The 24,570-nt window shown below is 33.5% G+C and overlaps 1 protein-coding gene across 2 annotated transcripts in view; it reads right to left on the reverse strand.

The window, feature by feature from the left end:
- Positions 1-24,570, reverse strand: part of CCSER1 (coiled-coil serine rich protein 1) — a 1,210,854-nt gene that overhangs the window by 1,094,960 nt on the left and 91,324 nt on the right. For both annotated transcript variants that reach the window (XM_035004506.1, XM_035004507.1), the window contains exon 4: positions 4,194-4,287. In XM_035004506.1, coding sequence (XP_034860397.1) covers positions 4,194-4,287 — 94 coding nt within the window. The remainder of the gene's footprint in view (positions 1-4,193; positions 4,288-24,570) is intronic.

A 24,570-nucleotide genomic window follows, 5' to 3' on the forward strand; every position in this document is an offset into this window, starting at 1 on the left:
AATTCTATGTTAAACTAAATAAAATTTATAAATGTCACACATGACAATTACTAGAAATATATGACTAAATATTCTCAAAACAAAAATATTTCTCTGGGCTTTTATAAAAATCACCTTGGCCATTATATTAAGCCTTACTGTAAACTGCTATAAATCTTTGCCTTAATAAGACTCTAGAAACAAAAATTGAAATGTTTTGCCCTGACAAACTTTTTTTAAACCCTCAAATGATTTTTAGTTAGTAATGTAAGTAATAGAATTTAATGGTATCATTATTTTAGTTTTCAGGCTTTTGAAAATCACTTCTATTTAAATCATCATTTTAAAATGGTTAGCATTAATGAGCTTTTTATCAATATCAATTATCAATAATGAACTTCTTATATTTTGAGAAGACCTTTAATTATGTTGCTTAATAAAAATATAAATTTCATAAAACCGATTCAACCAGAAATTCTTCTTTCTGAGCTAATGTGCATAAACAGATAGTTGTGACTTTTTTCAAACCCTATAATGTGTCATCCAAAGTGAAACAGGTTTTCAAAAGACATTTTATTAGGTAACATTAAACAAACCCAAGTCACTCTAAGGAATATTTCATTTATCAGAATTGTACTTCAGGTAGGCAAAGTGAGATCATTTACCTCATGAAAAATTTGGCTAACTCAGTTGATTCAAGAGGTATTCCAGTTTTGGCTTCAACCAAGCTACCTATATCCTGAAGTAGACTCAGGAGATTTATAGTTTTTAATATATCATCTTTTTCCTTACAATAAACTAATGAAGTACATAGCACCCATTACTTTATAAAAAAAGAAATTAAAGTTTAAAAATGCTTGGTTTTGTTCCCAAGCAAATAAATTGAGCTAAGTCTAAATTTATATCTTTAAGTCACCCTTTGCTCTTCATCATGATTGCCTACCAAACATAACTTAGATTGCTACATTATAATTCTTTAAATTATTACCTGGTTTTATTTTTCATTGTGAATATCTTTAAAAATGCAAAAAACAGAAAATATTACAATTAATGAATGAACCTTTCACCCCAAACACTTAGTGCTCTGCTTTGAAAATTTTCAAGAACTTTCCAATTTTGTTTCATCCATTCCCTCTTCCATACTTGTTGGTAAAGTAAATCTCATATATCATATTGTTTCAACCACAAGCCTCTCTCTAAAGTTTTCTTTAAAAAAACAAAACAAAAACATTCAATACCCAACAAAATAAATAATTCTGTAATAATTTAGTCATTTCTCAAATTTCTCTTATTGACCCAGAAATATATTTTTATAGTGTTTTAATTTTTTCAGTAAGTGTGCCAACAAAGATGTCACACTGCATTTGCCTCTTTTAATCTATAATACCCCTCCCCTCTTTATTATGCCAATTACTTGTTTAAGGAACCAGACTGTTACCCTGTAAAATTCCTCACATTCTTATTTGGTTGCTGGATTCCCTCTCTCCTCATCCCAGTATTTCCTGTAAAATCACAATTTAATCAAGAGAATTGAATAAATTTAAGTACTTGTAAGTAGGAGTGGTGGTGCTGTATACTTCTCTGGGCATTGCATTAAGAGGGGAAAATGTCTAGTTGTTACAATTTTAGTGATGTCAGTGATTAGCGGATTTACGTATTGCCAGTCTAAACCAAAATTGCAAAATTCTCCATCAACAAAACACCCTTACAGCCATGCCATGGCACATACAGACATCTTCATTATCCTTTTAATGACTGCTTAGTATACCATTGTATATTCAACAAATGTCCTGTTGAAGAACATCTGAGGTGTTTCCAATATTTTGTTATTACAAATATTTTGCAATGAATAGTTATTTGCATACATTTTTTTGTATAGCTCCAGTATTTAGGATTAAATTTCTAGACATTGGATATTTGAATCTAAAGGTAAATGCATGTATAGCTTTGCTAAATATTGACAATTCCCTCCAAAAGGGTGTACATTCTTACTATATGTAATTCTTCTAAGATAAATACACATGAATGACAAAATTGTATAATGTATCTGTATAAAGCTGAGAAAAAAATCTGCATTTTTAAAAGACTATCTGTCAAATGAACTGCAGCAAGAATGTTTTAAAAAATGATTGTCCTAGGGGCGCCTGGGTGGCTCAGTCATTAAGCGTCTGCCTTCAGCTCAGGTCATGATCCCAGAGTCCTGGGATCAAGTCCCACATCGGGCTCCCTGCTCGGCGGGAAGCCTGCTTCTCCTCTCCCACTCCCCCTGCTTGTGTTCCTGCTCTCGCTGTCTCTCTCTGTCAAATAAATAAAATCTTTAAAAAAAAAAAAAAAATGATTGTCCTAAATTTGTATTCAACCAGAAAAAACTTTCAAGTAGCTTCTTTGGATATTAGCCTACAATATAGAGTAATAAAATATAAACACTGTAAAATATAAACACAGCCTTCTTTTGACAATTTTTAATGTGATATTACCTATAACATAAAAATACTGCATGAACAAAAATCATTATAAAATATTGGAACTGGACATAACCTTAGAGATTATTTCTAATTCTTTTTTTTTTAGATTTTATTTATTTGCGAGACAGAGAATGAGAGACAGAGAGCATGAGAGGGAGGAGGGTCAGAGGGAGAAGCAGACTCCCTGCTGAGCAGGGAGTCCGATGTGGGACTCGATCCCGGAACTCCAGGATCATGACCTGAGCCGAAGGCAGTTGCTTAACTGAGCCACCCAGGCGCCCCTATTTCTAATTCTTAAAAGTTAAAAATATGGATGCTAAAATCCAACAGGTTGATTTTTCTCAAATATATGCAGTAAGATCAAGATTTTTTTTTTTTTAAGATTTTCTTTATTTATTTGACGGAGAGAGAGACAGTGAGAGAGGGAACACAAGCAGGGGGAGTGGGAGACGGAGAAGCAGGCTTCCCGCTGAGCAGGGAGCCCAATGCAGGGCTCGATCCCAGGATCCTGGGATCATGACCTGAGCCGGAGGCAGATGCTTAACAACTGAGCCACCCAGGGGCCCCAAGACCAGTATTTTAAAGCTCCAGTTTAGTATTTTTTGAGAGAGAGAAGGAAATGGAGAGAAAGAGAGTGATGGGGGGAGAGGCAGAGGGAGAAGGAGAGAGAATCTTAAGCAGGCTCCACATCCAGCATGGAGCCCGATGCGAGGCTCGACCCCACAACCCTGAGATCATGACCAGAGCCAAAATCAAGAGTTGGACACTTAACCAACTGAGACACCCAGGCACCCTCATATTATTTCTACTTTAATTTGAAAATGACTGTTAAAGATGTACATATAAGAAAAAAAAAGTAAGCAACAGCTTGTCTTTGTACCCAAATATCTAAATATGAATAAATACTTAATCCCTATAACCTATTTTAACAGGAGTAATTTTGGTATTTGAAGATATGACAATTTGTGCTTTAATATAAATTTAAACTATTACAAATATAATGGGCTCCCTTCTTCATTCATTCAACAAGAATTTACTTATCTCATACTATAACTATGTGTTTATGTGTTCACGAGTATGTGTTTGTGGTTGTTATTGGCAATTATTAATTCTGAGGTCAGCCTTTTTGCATCAACATTAACCTATGCGGCTATTACTGAAGCAGTTAAAATTTTTAAGAGTACACCTTGATATACAAAACCTCCACTTGGTTATATAAAATAAATGAAAAATGGCATTGTAATGGTTTTTTTCTTCCCTCAAAAAGAGAAATATTAACTTTTCCATTATGTGTTAAATTGCAATTTCCTTCTTTGAAATGCCTTTATAGGTTTTTTTTCCCTATTTTATAATTGTCTTCCAACTGGATTTATATTTCCATATTAGATTTTTTTTTAAATATTTTATTTATTTACTTGACAGAGAGAGACACAGTGAGAGAGGGAACACAAGCAGGGGGAGTGGGAGAGGGAGAAGCGGGCTTCCCGCAGAGCAGGGAGCTCGATGCGGGGCTCGATCCCAGGACTCTGGGATCATGACCCGAGCCGAAGGCAGACGCTCAACAACTGAGCCACCCAGGTGCCCCCCATATTAGATTTTAAGATCACCAGAATCATGTGTCAATGGTACCTGGCTAGAAACTGGAGATGGAAAAGACTGAATGCATCCTAAACAATATGAAGTTTATCAATGAAAGCTAAATGATTAGGATCAGAGTTGTATGATATCGTGTATTTATTTAACACTTACCCGAAGGATGAAGATTCTGTTCCTCCAAAAACTCTAGATCAAGCATTAGATCATCTTCATCCAGTTCACAAGATCCCAAATTATTCAAAACATCCTGAAGAAGAAGCAAAATCAATAGTTAGAGACCAAACCACTGAGAAATTGAAGAAATATCTACATTCAGATGCCATGAAGCAAAAAAGAACTCAAAATTAGAAATGAAAAGTTTTAGCTGAATCCCAGAAATTATTTGACCAGCCCATGGGCTTTAACATTATCTGTCTAATAAAATATTCCAAGAATTATTATAAAAATCTTAACTTCCACTAAAACTGCTAAAGAGGATATAAAGGTTTTTTCAAGTTTATAGAAGTCTGTGAACTGAAACTTTATTTTTTTATATTTATCTTTCAAATCTGACAACTTTCTTCCGACACATTTAATGAATTCTCAAACAAATTTTGTTTTTACAGTGCCAACTGTTAGATATTAAGCGAAGATCCAGTTAACCATTTCCCAATTATTTGCTTAAGATTAGGAAGGATGAACAGAAGAAATAAGCATCAATTAGATTAAAAATTAATTATTGACTTTCATAATGCCATAAATGTCAGAGCCAGATTACATTTTTCCCTTCCCTTCCATTCCCTCCCCTTCCCTTTCCTTTCCCTTCCCTCTCCTCCCCTCCCCTTCCTTCTTTCAGAGAGCAAATAGCAAAATAAACCAGAGGGGTATATTGAGAAGTCTTGAGGGGAAACAGTGATGTGCAGAGGTAGGAATTCTTGAAGGAGGAATAAGGTCCTAATTTGTGTATTTGTGTATATAGATAGGTGGTGACTATATTAAGAAAAAGCAATAATTTAACATTTAGAAACTAGACTGAAATAACAAAAGTACATTTTTGTACATGATGCTACATGTACATGATGCTGCATGTAGTAAATGACACTATATCTTAGACCACTTATCCTACTGATGTGAATGTTACCATAATTATTTATGTTTAAAGAACTAAATATTCATTTTAAAAAGCCCAGTGATATTGTCAAATGGAAACTGAACACCTTAGTTCTAGGAATTGAAAGCAAGGACACTGTGGGGAAAAAAAAAAGAAAGGAAGGACACTGTGACTTTTAAATAAATTATTCTCACTGTAAAAAAATAGAATTAAACCTTATTAAACTTTAAAATCATGTGGTATCTGTGAATAGAACACAATAGTTTCGAAGGTAAAAAATATCCCCAAGTCTAAGGGATTCTTTCTACTAATGGAAGTTACAAGTAGTCATTATCTCATTGTATTATATTACATTGTATCTGTATTAATTACAAGGTAACTAGTAATTTAAACTATAAAAAAAAATCAACTGTTTACTGGCAGTTTTATGATACACTGTGGCAGGAATAGCCCACTGAGAATAAGTTGCATATTTACATAGCATCAAAAGATGTTATAAAATATAGGCAACAAAAGATAAGCTGCCATCCTCAAAAATGCAAAATAGAATATTAAAGCAAGAAAAGAAGCATAATTCAAGTTGAATGTGGAAAAGAAAGAGTTTAGAAAAGGGAGGTTTGGTAAAGTCACTATTATTAGTGTCTATTAAGCGCTATCCAAATGAGAGAATCTTAATCTGGAAGTCAAGAATACTTTGGTTAAAAAAAAAAAATGTTCTATAGTGAAAATGTACTACTTTATCCAGCTTCAAATTAGTCCAAGTAATTTTAGTCTTATATTTAGAATTTCATTGACCAATATTATATTCTTGTTTTCATCCAAAATTCGTATGTTGAAGTCCTAACCCCCAGTACCTTAGAATGTGACGTGTCTGGAGAGAAGTCCTTTAAGGAAGCAATTATATTAAATAAAGTTGCATGGGTGGGTCCCAATCCAATAATACTAATGTTCTTATAAGAAGAGGATACTAGGACACCGGCAACATGGACAGAGGGATAATGATGTGAGGACACAGCAAGCAGGCAGCCATTTGCAAGCCAAGGAGAGAGGATTCAGGAGAAATCAAATCTGCCTACACTGTGGTCTTGGACTTCCAGCTTCCAGAACTATAAGAAAATAAATTTCTGTTGTGTAAGCCACCTACTCTGTGGTATTTTGTTATGTTAGCCCCAGCAAACTAATACGGTCAACAACATTTAGAAAGCAATGAAGGTTGGAACAAAGGAAGAAAGGAAATAAATGAGTACCTGGAAGATGACTATCACCTTTTTTTGTTATGCCCACTAAGGACACCTTCTTCATTGTAGGATTCTATGGTTTTCCCTCTTCTGTTTAAAACCACCCTGCCCAATCCACCTTGCTATGGTATCAGAAGAAGGTACCAGGTTCTTACATGAGCCAAACCCCCGTCTTTGGTAAATAATCCAAGATGAGCACCTTAACCAAATTTGCTGATCGCAACCCTTCTGCACAAATGAGACAAGTTTCTATTTGGTGATAGATATTACAAGATGCAAAATGACATCATCACAGAGGCCTTGGATTTCATTATATAGTTAAGACCAGTCTGAGTCTACTTGAAAAATAAAATGTCATAGTAGCAGGTCTTCTGGTTCCTGGTTCTAACAATTCCAGAGGTCCAAAGGCATTCATGATCTTTTCAAGGTTGAATTTTGAATTTTTACATTAATACATCCAAAAAAGCTTGAAAAAATAAATTCAAAAAAAGATTTATTTTTTTAACAAGGAAATATTTAAAAACCCTGCCACTGATATTCCTACATTTAATTTAAGAAAGTAACACCAAGAAACTGAACAAAATAAATTTGGAAAACTTACTGCATTGTTTCAATTTTATTCTCATTTTGCAGGTGACCCTTGACATCTGGATTAGGATGGGTCCACTGACCACCAATCTAGATGAATTGTTCTTAAATCCAATTCTAATTGTTTTGTTATCTTGCTAAAAAAGCACTTTCCTGTTAGTGTAGCGGAGTCTTTGAATCTGGTAAAACCTCATAGTAAAAGGAGAGAAGATGCAGCAACAAAGAAAATCAATATGAACTCATAAACCTAAAAATAATATCTTTTCCAGATCTCTCCTTAAAAGAGACCAGTAGCAGTAACAGTACTTTTGCCCTCAGCCAGCACGTATGGGCAATCCAGATACTTGCTGCCCAATATCCACCAATAAAAAAAGAACCAGAGCTCCTTGGGGAAAGGGGGAAAAAAGCAAGAAAACAAACAAACAAACAATGTTTCTGTGTCATCCTTCTGTTGCCAGAAAACAAGTTTCATCTTAAAAAAAAAAAAAAAAAGTCAGAGGCAGTTTTGAAAAGCTAAGGAAGCCTAAATGGCTTCTCCCTGGCTAATTTCTGATATATGAACACAAAAAAGAAAAATTATGGCTAGATTAAACAGCTTGAGTCTGTTGAAGGCTAAGAGTTCATAATACTCAAATAGAAATGTTGACATGAAGGATATGAAGAGGTGCTCATATTGGGTGTCATTCGTAAGTGATGAATCACTAAATTCTACTACTGAAACTAGTAGTACCATATGTTAACTAACAAATTTAAATAAAAACTTTAAACAAAAAAACAAGGTGCTCATACCAAAAAAAAAAAAAAACCACATAGAGGGTAAAATTTCTTTAATTTCTATTGTTTTCCAATAAATAGTTAATATATTTTGGTTTTCTAACTATATGTATGTTTATAATAAGATGACATATATTTCTTTCCATTTGTTTTAAGGAGAGACCTGTAAACATCGAAGTAGCAGCATCAAAAGTAATTCTGTACCAGGAATAGAAAATATTGATCCTCTCTGGTGGGTCACACATAATAACCAAATGGAAAAGGAGTCCAGCAGTTAATTAACACTAATGATCATACCCTGTATCTAACAGGGCACAACTGTGTGTTTCGAACATTTGATAAATTAGTGGAATATCTAGAAGTGGTAACTAAGCAGAAATAGTCTCTCATCTCCTAGAAGATAAAAAGTTAGATAGCTCTACATAATAAAGATGTAATAATGAAAGTGCATGAGTTTTTAATAATGTTCATACACCAGATCTATATATCACAATAACAGGGAAACTGTTTTGTAACACAAGCAATTTGGATTTAAAAAAATAAATCATTTTGTGAGGAAACATCAGTATTGCCAAAATTAAAAGCTAGGCTTGAACTTAAATAAATAAGCAAAAGCATAAGGGCATATAACAAGTAGATTTTAATTGTAAAAACAAAGTCCAACCTGATGGCCAGTATCCTCAATCTGAATTATCTCTGAATGTATAGCAAATTCCAATGACTAGACAAAAATTTTCTAATTAAAAACCCAGAATGTGCATGTTTAAGAGATAACTTTTAATTCTAGCATGGTTATTAAATCTTAGGAAAATCTCAGAGAGCTTTGAAATAATCTCAGATATCTTTGAAATCCTAGGGAAATATGAAAATTTCCATGTCAGCAAAGTGTAATAAGAATAAAGATAAAAAGAAATGTAAATTCCTAGTATCACCATATTAGTAACCAGTTTTAGGGTAAGTATATGATAGTTTGTGGGGTTACTGTAATATGTATATTTTTTTCTTTAAAAATGGCCAAAGCATTTAAGATAAATTATCATGTTAGATGTGGTATTTTATAATACTTTAGTAAGAATTTGATTATATAAAATTTGAACCAATGTTTAAAGGCCATGGAAAATTTAATTTAATCCATATTCTAATTTATTGGTATGTAACATTTGTATGGATATTTTGAAAAGAATTGGTTGTTTAATTGTAATGAAATACTATTTACTAAATTCATAATATTAATAAATTGGATATTAAATCAAGTACAATTACTACTAAGTATTCTCTAAGTAGATATTTAAAAATCTATCAGTAACACTGAATACTCATGTAATCTCCCAAATGAGTTAGACCCATTAAAAGTAAACTAAAAAGCTATTAATGTAGTAATTCAAAAATTAATCTAAACCCTAGGGATATAACAATGAACCTAACAGAGCATGTTTTCTTCCTTCACAGACCTTACAGATAACTGTATTCTAGTAAAGAAATACCATTTTATATAAATAAAATATTTTTTTAAATAAATCAATCTCCTGTATTTGGTTAGTGTGGAGCAATTCTCCATAGCCTGGTTGCTATTGGCTGAAATAGTAAAATTGAATTTCTGAAGCTACTAGGTTAAAAAAACAAGCTCTGATCACTCTATTAATATGCAACCATTCCATAAAACCCATTCTAAAATAACCTTTTAGCATTATTTCTTTATTGCAATAAAGATAATAATTATGATCCTGCTAAAAAAAGGAAGCAGAGACATGTCACCATACAAGGAAGCATTGCTTTAAAAAGAAAGAATTCTATCAAAGAAGATTATTAAATTATTAAAACATTCTTTAATTCTGAGATTACAAAGATGTTATTAATTGTATATTTATAATGCTCTATTTTAGTCAAAGGATTATCCAAATAGGCTTCACTTATCCAAAAGGCGACAAATGGCATCCTGATCTGGACTTACATAGTTGTTTATGAAATATGTAATTAACACAGTAGAAATGCTCTGATCATTATTTGATCTAAAAGTGAAGAGATACTATTCAAATTAATAGGAGATAGTCAATCTGGTCCGCATTCTTCTTTTAGTCATTCTACATTATAATCAGGGGCTGCTAGGATATACGTATCGTTCTCCGATACTCTAATCATAGGAGTTTCCACAGAATAACCCTAAATGAAATATTATTTTTGAAAATATTATTTTATTATCAAAAAATGTATGATGTACCTATTGTAGAAGACCCTCAGTCAAACCTTCCTGTGTGAGCCTAAAAATACATTGAGATTTGCCTTACAATTAATTATACTTCCTTTACTTGGTAAAAATTATTAGGTCAACTAACTTGGCAAGTGTCTTTAAATAATTCATATTACCCCAAAAAGATAAATCACACAAATTATAAAAAATGATTAGTGTAAAAGTGGCAAGGTACCCACATCATCAAAAACAGGCATCAGAATAGGTTGGGTACATATAATTTGTAAGAATTGAGTACCTATATATGCAGTGGAGAAGAAAAGAAAATACATCAATACATGGATATATTTTTAACACTATGATTTCACTGCTGTTTTTTGGAAAGAGAAATTAACACAACAATATTTTATAACTACTGCTCTGAAGGTAGTTATTTGATTTTGATTTCCTGATTGCATAAAGCATACTCAATCACTATGATAGAATTACCTTCACCTTTCAACATGGCAGCTGTGAAATATTTCCAAACACAGCTTGCTCTTTGCTAGGTACTGATTTACTGTATGGATTTATGTAGCTCAAAATATATTTTTAATAAATATTTTCAGAAATATGTCTTAGTTCTATCACCCCTTATTCGTAAGACTTTCCACAAGTCCAAAAACATATATTTTGCAAATATGAATGGTGATCTTATGTTATTAAAATAATATATTGTCATTATAAATATGCACAAAGGAGAATATTGTGTTTTAATTATTATGTGTCTCCTGTTAGTGGGAATGCAAGCTGGTGCAGCCACTCTGGAAAACAGTATGGAGGTTCCTCAAAAAGTTGAAAATAGAGCTACCCTATGACCCAACAATTGCACTACTTGGTATTTACCCCAAAGATACAAATGCTGTTATCCGAAGGGGCACCTGCACCTCAATATTTATAGCAGCAATGTCCACAATAGCCAAACTATAGAAAGAGCCCAGATGTCCATCAGCAGATGAATGGATAAAGAAGACGTGGTATATGTATATATATATATATATGTTTTATACATATACATATACATACACATATATATACATACATACAATGGAATACTACTCAGCCATCAAAAATGAAATCTTGCCATTTGCAATGATGTGGATGGAACTAGAGGGTATTATGCTAAGCAAAATAAGTCAATTAGAGAAAGACAGTTATCATATGATCTCCCTGATATGTGGGATTTAAGAAACAAAACAGAGGATCATAGGGGAAGGGAGGGAAAAATAAAACAAGATGAAACCAGAGAGGGAGACAAACCATAAGAGACTCTTAATCATAGGAAACAAAGTGAGGGTTGCTGGAGGGAGTGGGGGGATGGCATAACTGGTGATGGACATTAAAGAAGGCACGTGATGTAATGAGCACCGGGTATTACATAGGACTGATGAATCAATGAACTCTACCTCTGAAACTAATAATACATTATATGTTAATCAATTCAATTTAAATTAAAAAATTATGTCTCTTTGTATTTAAATATGAAATATTTAGCAAAATGAGATTCTTAAAGCTATGCCCAGAGTTGCTAATTTGTCCCTTTATACTAATAAAAGATAAACAGTTCTGTAAATACTAAAATAACAAAACAAGTATCATGTTCTAATATTTCATATTTCAATATTTTTTAGGAAAGTTAACATTTATATGGATTCAACTAATCACAAATTTTATGGATTTTTTTTTAAAGATTTTATTTATTTATTTGACAGAGACATAGCAAGAGAGGGAACACAAGCAGGGGGAGTGGGAGAGAGAGAAGCAGGCTTCCCGCCAAGCCAGGAGCCCAATGCAGGGCTCGAGCCCAGGACCCTGGGATCATGACCTGAGCCAAAGGCAGATGCTTAATGACTGAGCCACCCAGGTGCCCCAAATTTTATGGATCTTAAACCAATATCTGAATTCACACAAAATTTAAAATAAACTCTGAACATTTTAATTTTAATCTATGCAAGGAAATAAAGTTAATTTTATTATTAAGTAATAAAAATAGGAAACTAGCAAGTGTGAATATATTACATAACTAGTAAACTTCATAAATAAAAATTAAAATGTAATAATTGCTGTTAATTTAAAAATGCATATTTTTACAAAGAACAAGCTGATGGTTGCCAGAGGAAAGGGGGTAGGGGGATGGGCAAAATAGGGGAAGGGGAGTGGGAGATACAGGCTTCCAGTTATAGAATGAATAAGTCACAGGAATAAAAGGTACAGCATAGGGAATATAGTCAATGGCACTGTAATGCCACTGTATGGTGATGGATAGTGGCTACACTTATGGTGAGAGCAGCATAATGCAAAGAGAATTTGAATCACAATGTTGTACACCTAAAATTAATGCAACATTATATATCAACTATACTCAATTTAAAAATTTAAAATTTAAAAATTTAAAATGCTTGTTTCTTAGCATCATTTAAAATAAGGAAAAGAAAACATGGTTATCTGTTTTCATGACAAAGTAGAACCAAATGTCACTGATACCATCTCCTTGATTCTAAACCTGACTGTATCATTTTGTGCCATTGTCAATGAAGCTACACAAATAAATAATCTTTATCAAATAGTCTTATCCCCAACAAAAGCAACATTTGTTCAATAAAATACGACAGTTACACCATGTGTAACTGGCTAGAGATGAACATGGTAATGTGAAAAAGAATGATCTAACAATTAGAATATTTGAAGTTCTAACACTACATCAAAAACTAATGATGTACTATATGTTGACTAGCTGAAATAATAAAAAAAAACTATATAGGGATGCCTGGGTGGCTCAGTTGGTTAAGCATCTGCCTTTGGCTCAGGTCATGATCCCAGGGTCCAGGGACTGAGTCCCGCATTGGGCTCCCTGCTCAGGGGGCGTCTGCTTCTTCCTCTGCCTGTCACTCCCCCACTTGTGCTCTCTCTGACAATTAAATAAATAAAATCTTAAAAAATATATAGTTTTAAGAAAATTATAAAGGAAAAATTAATTAATTAGAAAAAATATATATTATATAGAGAGATCATTATTTCTTGCCTTTATTCTTATTTGTGTACTGGAGAATTGAGCATTCCAAAGTCATGATGTGTACTCTATCATCTCCTAGTTGGTGTCCCTGTCAACATTTTGCCAAGAATCATAACAATTCTTCAATTTTCACTACACACTTCTCTAAGATTATTCTCATGAAAGTATTAATTTGTATATATTCCCTCATTATCTAACACACAAAAAGGTATCAATAGTATATATCTACAGAATAAATAGTAATTATCGTCATTCAAAATCCCGTAATATGATCTCCATCTACCTCTCCAAAATTGCTTCCTGCAAAATTATTACAACCAAACATGTTTGTTCATTTCTGGAAATGCCATGTGCATTTCTTTCACTGCACTGAGTATATTCCCTTGCCCCAAATGCCTAAAGAGCATATACAAGATAACATATTTATACTTTTTTTTAATGACAGGAATTTTTTACAACACTACTTATAATAGCACTAAAAAATATTTCCTGATAGGAATATTTAATGATAGGAAAGTTTAAAAACTTTTCTCTAAAAAACTCCCTTTATACGCAATATGCACTGGTTCTCATGAACCATAAGACCACCAACTGTACCCACACTAAGCAGAGTGCATTTGCCTAGGAAATCATATGGACTACTCATTGTACTTCTTGCTAGAGAAAAACATATATGACCGCCTCATTCTTTGTACTAACTCAGAGCAGAGAGTGCTTACACTTGCAGAATCTTTAGTGCGTATTACTGTAGTGCATGGAAAACAATGACTCATTTACTTAATATCTTACTTTTTATATTATAATAATGTCTCAGTTAATTATCTGAAAATGAGGTGTCTTATTGCCAAACTATTCTGATTAAGAACTATAGTGTCCTTTTTAGAACACCATTTTTTAAAACTATTAGATGTTTTAAGGAAAATACATTCATGTATAAGCATTCATGTATAATACAGAGGAATGTTTAAGGACTCTTAATTACTAGGCCTACACTAGTTTAGTTGTCTTAGAATTTCTAAGGTGTGTTTTCTTTTTTTTTTAAGCTTATTTTAGCTTCACTGGAAATGCTTATTTTTCACCATTATTAGTGTATATGGTTCTGAAAACTGTATGAGATTCCCATCACTCTACTATTCTAATATATGCTGAATTAGAATTTGCCAAAGAAAACCTAATATGTAAGCTTGTTAAACCACTAACCATAGAGAAAAATGAAGACAGCTGTTCTAGTGAAAAATGGGTAACTTTAGGCATAGTTTTTCCTATAATTAAGCCTTAGGTTTTATTCCAGGTTTATTTTTATATATGTATACAAGATACTATGAAATTGATAAATATTTTACTGATTCATAAATTAATTATAATTTTATTTATAAATAAATAAAATAAATAAATTAAATAAAATAAATAAAAAAATTGGACTCATAATTTTAGTAACAAAAATTAATTTATTCCCGGGCCACCTGGGTGGCTCAGTCGTTAAGCGTCTGCCTTCGGCTCAGGTCATGATCCCAGGGTCCTGGGATCAAGCCCCCCACTGGGCTCCCTACTTGGCGGGAAGCCTGCTTCTCTCTCTCCCACTCCCCCTGCTTGTGTTCCCTCTCTCGCTGTGTCTCTCTCTGTCAAATAAATAAAATCTTTAAAAAAATCAACTTATTCCCTTATTCAACAACATTTATTTATTTTTTTAAGATTTTATTTATTTATTTTGACAGAGACAGCGAGAGAGGGAACACAAGCAGGGGGAGTGGGAGAGGGAGAAGCAGGCTTCCCGCGGAGCAGGGAGCCCGATGCGGGGCTTGATCCCAAGACCCTAGGACCATGACCTGAGCAGAAGGCAGATGCTTAACGACTGAGCCACCCAGGCGCCCCTTATTCAACAATATTTATTGAAGGCTTACCAAGTGTACTAAATCCTGAACAATGAATAAGAGAGGAAATTTCCTAAACTAGATAATAAATATGCAAACAAATATATAAGATATTTTCAGCTACTGATAAATATTATTTTTTAAAAAGATTAATATAATATTTACTGGTTATAGGAGGCAGCTACTTTACATGAGGTGGGCAAGGAAGGCCTTTCTAAAGGTGTCATTAAGGCTGAGTCATGAATAATAAGCAACCATATGAAAATTCAAAGGGAAAAGCATTCCCAACAGAAGAAACAATATATGCAAGTCATCTAAAATGGATGTGAGCTAGTATGCAAGGCAGAGAGAAGGCTAGAATGGTTTGAGTTCAGAAGAGAGGTGCTGGGGGGGAGTGGGGGGGGCGGACACAACAAATTAGAAAGCAAGGCAGTCTGGGTCATTTGTTAATACCTTTCAGGCAAGTAAGGAATTTAGACATCACTGGAGAGTGACACACTTAAATATAGATATTAGGAAAATCATCCTGACCACTCTGCCAAGAATTCATTGTGAGAAAATATTTTCTAATGGGTCCTAACAGTCAAAAAGGCATGCATTGTTTTACAGATGTAAAGCTTAAATCGAGGTGAAGACACAAATAATAAAGTAATAATATAGCAAATGTCTTGAACATAAAGATCATTAATGACTTAATACAATTGTATATAATGCAGTATTACTGTTTAAAATTTATCAAAATTAGTGCCAGAAGATTTATTTAATCTATACTTATTTTATAAGAGAAGAATCCATTTTTATGATTTTCTCATTTCACTTTCATCACCCATTCACCCTATGTAATAGCATTTCTTTTTTGTTACTACTTTCTGAGACATTCAGAATGCTTATCACAACTACTGGTGCTTTAATATAATTCTGAGAATATCTCTCACTCTTAACCATGAGATATACACCACAATTTCCATAGAAAAGTGTCAGAGGAATTAAATGACTTGCCTGAGACCGTAACACTAAAGTTGCAGAACCAAGATTTAAACATGCTTGTCTGAAAAGTAAGTTTCTCCACTATGCTTCTCTTCAAATGGTGTAACTGAGTGTGTGTGTGTGTGTGTGTGTGTGTGTGTGTGTGTGTGTGTGTGTGGTGTCTTGGAGCTATTAAAAGAAATCTTCTCAAATACCAAGAACTGTTTGTTTGTTTTTTTGTTTAAGGCTACTAGCATTTTACTAGATGTTTGGACATTAAGTGAGCATTTATAGTTTTGAAAAAGAGGTCTAGACTGGTTTCCTTGAAACTTCCCAAACAGTTATATTCCCATTTTTTTCTAAGTTCTATGGACTCCCAAACAGTTTAATCTCTTTGGGCCACAATTCACTTTCCTTTAAAATGAGAACAAATCATCCCTGATAATCTACTTTCTCTATCTGTAATTCCTTTCCCATACAAATGATCCTTCACTATGCTGTTTGAACATGTTAAAAAAAAGTCTAACCTTTCAAATTTCACTTGACATTTTATTTCTTTTTCACAGTTGCAAATTGAACCAAATGTCTTTTTTATTTACAAGGCATGCACTTGTTGTGATAAACACCAGGTGTTGTATAGAAGTGTTGAATAACTACATTGTACACCCGAAACTAGTATTACACTGTATGTTATCTAACTGGAATGTAAATAAAAACTTAAAAAATTACCAGCATTAATTTTTCCCATGTAGCTTATAATATTATTCTTATTTATATCATTTTGAAAGTATGATGTATTGTTCTCCCTTTGTAGCTCCTATAGCACTTAGCACATACATTAATAATTTAATTCAATCAATTAATATTTACTCAGAACCTTCTATATGTCAGGAACTGGGCAAATAACACACTGTCTTGAATTTTGAACTTGTTGACTAGAACAGTATAATATATAAATTAGAAAAATTTTTGACTTAATGAAAAATCCATAGTTATATAATCTTTGTATTTCATTTGTTAAAAGTATCATACTGGAGCTAGTTGGGAAGCAAAATAATCCCACTACTGAATCATTTTCATATTAATATACTTTATATTAAAATACAAAGAAATACAACCTCACAAGCAGAAGTAGCATACCATAAGCAATTGCAGAGTACCTTTTTTTCTCATAAAATTAGAACTTCCTATCTATTTGAAAGATTGAATTTATGGGGCACCTGGGTGGCTCAGTTGGTTAAGCGACTGCCTTCAGATCAGGTCATGATCCTGGAGTCCTGGGATCAAGTCCCTCATCGGGCTCCCTGCTCAGCGGGGAGTCTGCTTCTCCTTCTGACCCTCCTCCCTCTCATGCTCTCTGTCTCTCATTCTCTCTCTCTCAAATAAATAAAATCTTAAAAAAAAAAAGATTGAATTTATATTGCTATGTAAAGGAAAAGGACTTATTTCAATGACTAAAATAAAAATAATGTTACATCATCCAAGAGAAAGAAAAACAAACATTTCACCAACATTAATATATGGTCATAACTAGTTTAGAGTGCTTTATCATCAGAGCAATGTCTTAAGTGCTTAAATATCTATAGTGATCTATAAAGGTAGATAGTCCTATTTCTTATTGGAAGGATTATTTTAAAAGACACAACACTGACATATACTCTATAACAAAAATATCTATACTCATAAAATAAACATATTCAAAAATATCAAATACATGTCAATATTAGTTGCATCTCAAATGTAGAGAACAAGAAAATATCATTAGGGTGCAAGTCAGAAAAAATTGTCATAGATGAGAGTCACACCAAAATAGAATTGGTTCATTTCTTTAGTTTGGCATGTTTGCTAACTTACTTATTTTTTTTTTTTTTATTTGAGACAGAGAGAATGAGAGACAGAGAGCATGAGAGGGAGGAGGGTCAGAGGGAGAAGCAGAGTCCCTGCCGAGCAGGGAGCCCGATGCGGGACTCGATCCCGGGACTCCAGGATCATGACCTGAGCCGAAGGCAGTCGCTTAACCAACTGAGCCACCCAGGCGCCCTGCTAACTTACTTATTTAATATAAACATTTTCAAGTGAACTTATCCCTCTGCTTAGATCAATATAAAATTTAGATAAATATTTTTATTTTATCTAAATCACTTCTAAAACTGAAGAGAAAATTGGAATATTTTATCCTGTCCAACTACCGACATCAGTTTTTACTATATACAACTAGACTATTAAGAAATTTAATAAAGAGCTGCATAATTAACAGAAACCTAGTTCAATACTCAAAACCCATCAATGCAAACCAATCAATTCAACTTATTTAATGTATAAATTAATGGAATTTATAGTATAATGACTGAACATATATAAATAATGAAGATTAAAGAAAAATGTAGGTTTAGAGAAACATCAATTAAATTAACTTTTTAAAATGTAATTATAGTTGCTTTGCAATATTACTATAAACCTTTTTTATCTCTGACAACTCATTTTTTCTTTCATTCTTACGATTACAGATTAAGATTTATTTTTATGATCATTACCCCAAAATACATTCATTAAGCACATTTTCCCCTTCTTTCTTTTTTGCTTCATGGCAACAATATAATTACATTTGTGAAATAAAATGACCATTATTAATTCCATATACACCATGATATTCCTTGGGTGAAAGTATTAAAAAGCAAACAAAAAACTTGATACAGTTATATATTAATTTATTTGCATTTTAGATATAATACACATATATACATAATGCAAAGTAAATATGAAATCAGCCTTTGTATTTTTATGAAGCTATTGTTTTTATCATTTTCCTATAAAATGCACCATTGCTTCTAAGACTCAGACTTTTCAAATGTGCTTCATAAATTTGAGAAAAATCTTTTGGAATAATGAAATAAAAAATATTTTGTATCTTTTTTTTTAAAGATTTTATTTATTTATTTGAGAGAGAGAATGAGAGAGAGAGAGAGCGAGCACATGAGAGGGGGGAGGGTCAGAGGGAGAAGCAGACTCCCTGCTGAGCAGGGAGCCCGATGTGGGACTCGATCCCGGGACTCCAGGATCATAACCTGAGCCAATCAGGATCAACCAACTGAGCCACCCAGGCACCCAAAATATTTTGTATCTTAAATGATAACCCAAAGTAATTCAGAATGTTAAAAGTCCTACCTGGTTGTTCCCTTCTGCCCTAATTATCCCAAATACTAATCACCACATGGCTGTGTAGTGGTGGCTGGATAAGATTGGTTTCCCAGACTTGCAATCCTACTACAGCTACTCTGCCCTCATATAATAATCCTTTACCACAGGAGGCATGTTTTTTCATTGTTAGTTCCTCTGCTCCTACTGCATTCTTTGAAGACTTTGGCCCTGGCTTGGCCAACAGTCCTGGCCACTACCAGCATCCTACTGTTTGGGCTGGGCTAATCATCTTCCTTTGTGCTTTCACATCATTTAGGCTTACTTCTGTTTTACCACTTTTTACTGCATCACAATCAGTTCTTAAATTATTTGTTGTGCCTACTGGACTTTAAACTTTTGGGGAGCATGGAGAGAGGGCACAATACCTAACACTTCTTGAATGAATTGGCTTTTTATTAGATGCCTGTCCCTAAGAAGGTCACTCCATCATAAATGAAACTCTACTTCTCACCTAGGAAATGGAGACTGAAAATGGTTGTCAACTAAAAGCTTTAAAGGTAGGGACAATGACCATGGCTAGATGCAGGTAACAGAAATTTGGAATTAGTTGGAATATTTTCAGAAAATATAAGAACACATTTCAAAAGCAATTACAAAAATAAAACAGTGGAATAATGAATCTGAATAGTTATGAAAATCAAAGAATTGTAAATGTACTCTGAGAGGCAGAACAATTATAATTGAGGTTAAATGTCTCATCTTTCTACATGTAAATGTACTCTGAGAGGCAGAACAATTATAATTGAGGTTAAATGTCTCATCTTTCTACATGTAATAAAGAGGTAAACATTCAAAAATTAATATAAATCTAGGTGAAGACACAAATAATAAAATAATATATCAAATGTCTTGAACATAAAGATCATTAATGATTTAATACAATTGTATATAATGCGGTATTACTGTTTAAAATTTATCAAAATTAGTGCCAGAAGATTTATTTAATCTATACTTATTTTATAAGAAGAGAAGAATCCATTTTTATGATTTTCTCATTTCACCTTCATCACCCATTCACCCTATGTAATAGCATTTCTTTTTTGTTAACCACTTTCTGAGACCTTCAGAATGCTTATCACAACTACTGGTGCTTTAATATAATTCTGAGAATATCTCATTCATAACCATGAGATATACACCCCAATTTCCATAGAAAGCTAAATTGCCATTTATTTATTTCAAAGGTTTCCATCACACCATCTTAGCTCTATTATCACCAGTCCTCCCCAACGTATCAAGCAAATGGCTCCTCTGATATACCATTTTCCCCTTCCCCTAATAGTCAAAGTATTTTGTCTACTTCATGACAACTAATCATGTGGGAAAACAGTTCAGTCATTGATGCCCAAGAGACTTAACAAATTCCTCATTGTGCTTCACATGGTTATCTCACATTGAGGAAAGATTCTTTGTTTCATAACCCCAGATCTTTAACTTTTTCTTATAGATGGACATTAACCTACATATTAGAGAGTACCTTGGAGTGATTATAGAACCATGTGACCAGGTTTTGACCTTAAAACCATCTTGCATAAACCTTCAACATTATCTCCCCCTGTCCAGATAATCTAGAAACCCATACATTAAGATGGAAATACAAAATGAAGAAAGCTTCTGAGTCACAACATGAAGGAGAGCTGCCCTGGAGAGTTGCCAGACCCACACTGGATTTTGTGTGTGAGCAAGAAACAAATTTGTGTTGTATTTAAGCAATTAAGAGTTTTCTTGGTTTACTTTTAACACCACCTAGCCCACTCTGTCCTAACTAATGAGTTCTCATTCTGTGTTTACTCTTACTTCATATGCTCCTTATCCTCCTAATTTTGTCTTTAAATTCTGTAATTTCCTAATTGTCCTCTACCACAGACTTTAAATAGTCTTGTGTCCTATCTTTCAGCAGGTCTCTATTTCTTTTTATCATTGGCATTACTGACTCTGATATTGGCCATATATATATATTTTTTAAAGATTTTATTTATTTTTTTGACAGAGAGAGACACAGTCAGAGAAGGAACACAAGCAGGGGGAGCAAGGAGCCCAATGCGGGACTCGATCCCAGGACCCCGGGATCATGACCTGAGCCGAAGGCAGACGCTTAACCGACTGAGCCACTCAGGCGCCCCTTGGCCATATATTTTGTGTACAAGTTCCCTAAGGGAATTTTATAATGTGTTTCAAATCTTATGGATTCAACTTTTTTTAATTTGCACATTTTAAATGATGACCATAAACACTATGACATGTGGTAAGAAATGAGTTACTATGCATTTAAATTATATAATATATTACTCTTCCATATAGAGATACTTTAAGAATATAAATTCACTGGCACAAGAATAATTGCATTACAACCAAATGTGTTCTACAAATTTATGATGTGCTATTTTGGTAATAACAATAACTTAGGCAACTATGTCTGAAAGCAGGTCCAAATTTACCATACTGATATATTAATTTGCCTTGCAATTCTAAGCTGAAGAATCAAGGTACCTTATCTTAAGCATATTCAGTATATGGCACAGCTGAGAATTAAATGAGCTTATGTCCTCAATGATGTTTTACCCAGACCCAGGCTTGACTTATATTTTCAAAAGCCACTTGGTATATAAAGAATAATTCCATATTGCAATTAGAATTATTTTAACCCACTCTGTCATCTGCCAAAAGTACATAGAGTATAGTGAGAGGACACAGACTTGTTTAAATGAAATTCTAATTTTGACTGTGTAATCTAGCTTTGGATCACTTCCTCTTGAAGACTTAGGTTCTTTGTAAAATGGAAACAATCAGTCCTGCTTAAGTAGCTCACATTGGTTGTTAGGATAAAGTTCTGGAAGAAAATGGTACAATGTTTTGCAAATATTAATTATTAATTCTAGCTACCAAATCAAGTATGTGTTTTAGTTCTGCCATACCTAAAATTAACTGACCCATTCACAAACACTGTCTATTGTTAGGCAGAGGTCAGCTCAGTGCCAGAAGACCTAGGATTTTCTAGAAACCTGAAATTATTAAATTCTAAGTAATGCCATAAATACCTGAATGGTGTTGCTCAATGAATAATAGATGTTTATTAAATACCTCCCAAATGTATTGAGTGAATGAATAAATCAATGAATATATATCATATACTTTATTGATAGGGAAGAAATAAGAGCTAAGCGGCAAGAAGAAATTATAGAGATGAGGCAAAAAATTGTGACAAAGAAAAAAGATAATGATATTATTTCTATTTTTTTTTTAAGATTTTATTTATTTGTGAGAGAGACAATGAGAGACAGAGAGCATGAGAGGGAGGAGGGTCAGAGGGAGAAGCAGACTCCCTGCTGAGCAGGGAGCCCGATGTGGGACTCGATCCCAGGACTCCAGGATCATGACCTGAGCCGAAGGCAGTCGCCTAACCAACTGAGCCACCCAGGCACCCATATTATTTCTATTATTTACCCTATTTCCATTTAAAAAATTTAGAGTTTTTTAAAAATTTAATTACAAATATTTTCTATGGAAATTCTCCATCCACAGTTAATTTCCCTAATTATTGTTTATTTCAAATCATATTTATTTAATCAGTAAAAACATTCATCTCAGTTACTATCATCTCTAAGGAAATGTTACATTGAGTTCCACTGGGTTTCCTATACCTAAGTAGAACACGATAGTCACAAAATATTTAATGTAAGTCATATTATTAAATTTTTAGCAATACTTATTTCTTACGTATTTTCTAGTTATTTGGTTTAATACTATCTCTCAGATATTATTTTTCCAACAAATTAACAGCTTTTGATGTGTTATTGGTATTTTCCTTGGAGACCATGACTCTTTTCTATTTATATGTTGCTGATACAATCCATTTTTTATTATAACAATTTAGGATTCTGCTACTCAGATTACATATAATTTATCTAGCACTTTCACCTAATTATACCAGTGCTGCACAGTATTAGCTGATAGTTTGGCACATGTTCAGATTTTGGATAGCAAAAGCATTTTATGGAGCTAAATGTCAGTAAAAGTGAGATTTTATTGCCTAGTCATAAATGTTGGTGGGATATAATCCCCTCTCTGAAAATTAGCTTCAACAACACATTAATATTATTTTATCACTTCAAATATGTCTATGAAGAAGTGTGTATGAAGTGTCTACTTTACCCTATATGCAAGCTATCCTTTAGCCTACCACAATTTTATGTTTGCTAAAAGAAGACAGACTTTGGGTCAGACACAAAGAACTTAATTACTCACACCAATAACAGTAGCTAGAGTGTCAGCATTTTGTATATGTGTGGTAACTTCCCAAGTACCAATTCCTGCAAGTCAACACAAAAAGCCATGTGATATGTGTACATGCACTTGGTTATATTACAGAAGATGAACCTGGTTTGAGGGGCGCCAGTAATATGCAAATCTTAGATAATGGTGTAAGCATGCCTGCCATTTGTTTCGGAATAAGGCACTATATCTTCTAAGTCTGTCCACAATTAAACATTCTTGAAAAATATTCTGGCATAAAGGTAGTGAGCACTACCTTAAAGGTGGGAAAGTATGAGAAATACAAGGAGAATATTATTTAACAATACCCAACTCTTTTCTAGAGCATCTTAACTTTTGAAGAATTTTCCCATCATTATAACACCCTTTTGGCTGCTCTGATTAATTTGAGTGGCAAAGTCTGGAACCAAATCCATCCAATTCATCCTACAGAGCATTTAATTAAGGCTACTAACAACAAGACTCTGAACAACATGAGGCTGACTTGAACTCAACCATGTCCCCCTGGGTCCCAGATCCAGATGGCTGAACAAATCCTGTAACTCATCAAGGGACTGTCTTTAAAAAAACAAGTGGCTTTCTGTGTTGACCTTTCCACTTGACCCAAGACATTAACCCAGGTAAAGCAAGAAGTATCTGACATTGCACAGACTCAGCCTTGGCAGACAAGGAGAAAGTTTAGGGCAAATCTATTACCCATGATTACCCTGGTCAGTGAGTTGAGGCTAACCTGAATGCCTTCAAGAGCCAAAGTCATATTGTTGATCACTGCAGCTAAAGGCAGGGAGAAATACTATACCATTTTTTTGAACTGGTGATTCCCATTGTAGGGATAACTGCATACAGAGTACACATTAATAATGAGTCACTTATTCCTCTGTGAAAACCTACCAGTACTCCAGACAACCTAGTTTTGGAGAGATCTATACAGTCATCTGATAGTTACATGATTTACTGGTAGTATTTCCTTAAATACTTGAAGGTCAATTATGACCACCCCAATAATGCATGTGTTTCAAGAAGGGAGGCAAGTTAATTCCTGGCTCCTGTATAAATAATATAGTACCAGAGCCACATATGATGCTCTAGGGAACATAAGGGTTTTTAACAATTTTTACTCTTCCCCAAATGGGGAGCACAAATTGACAGTGTTCCAACGTGGTACTTTCTTTGGCTGACTTGGGCTTGACTCTTAACAGCAGCAAATTTTCTAAGGAGTCCACATTAATCCATATCACTTGCTATCCCACTGCCATAACATCTCTTAAGTTCTCACCTGGTTTCATCATAAAG

The sequence above is a fragment of the Mirounga leonina genome, unplaced genomic scaffold, assembly GCF_011800145.1.
Source record: "Mirounga leonina isolate KUSES-001 unplaced genomic scaffold, KU_Mleo_1.0 Mir_129, whole genome shotgun sequence".
In the NCBI taxonomy this organism is placed as follows: Eukaryota; Metazoa; Chordata; class Mammalia; order Carnivora; family Phocidae; genus Mirounga; species Mirounga leonina.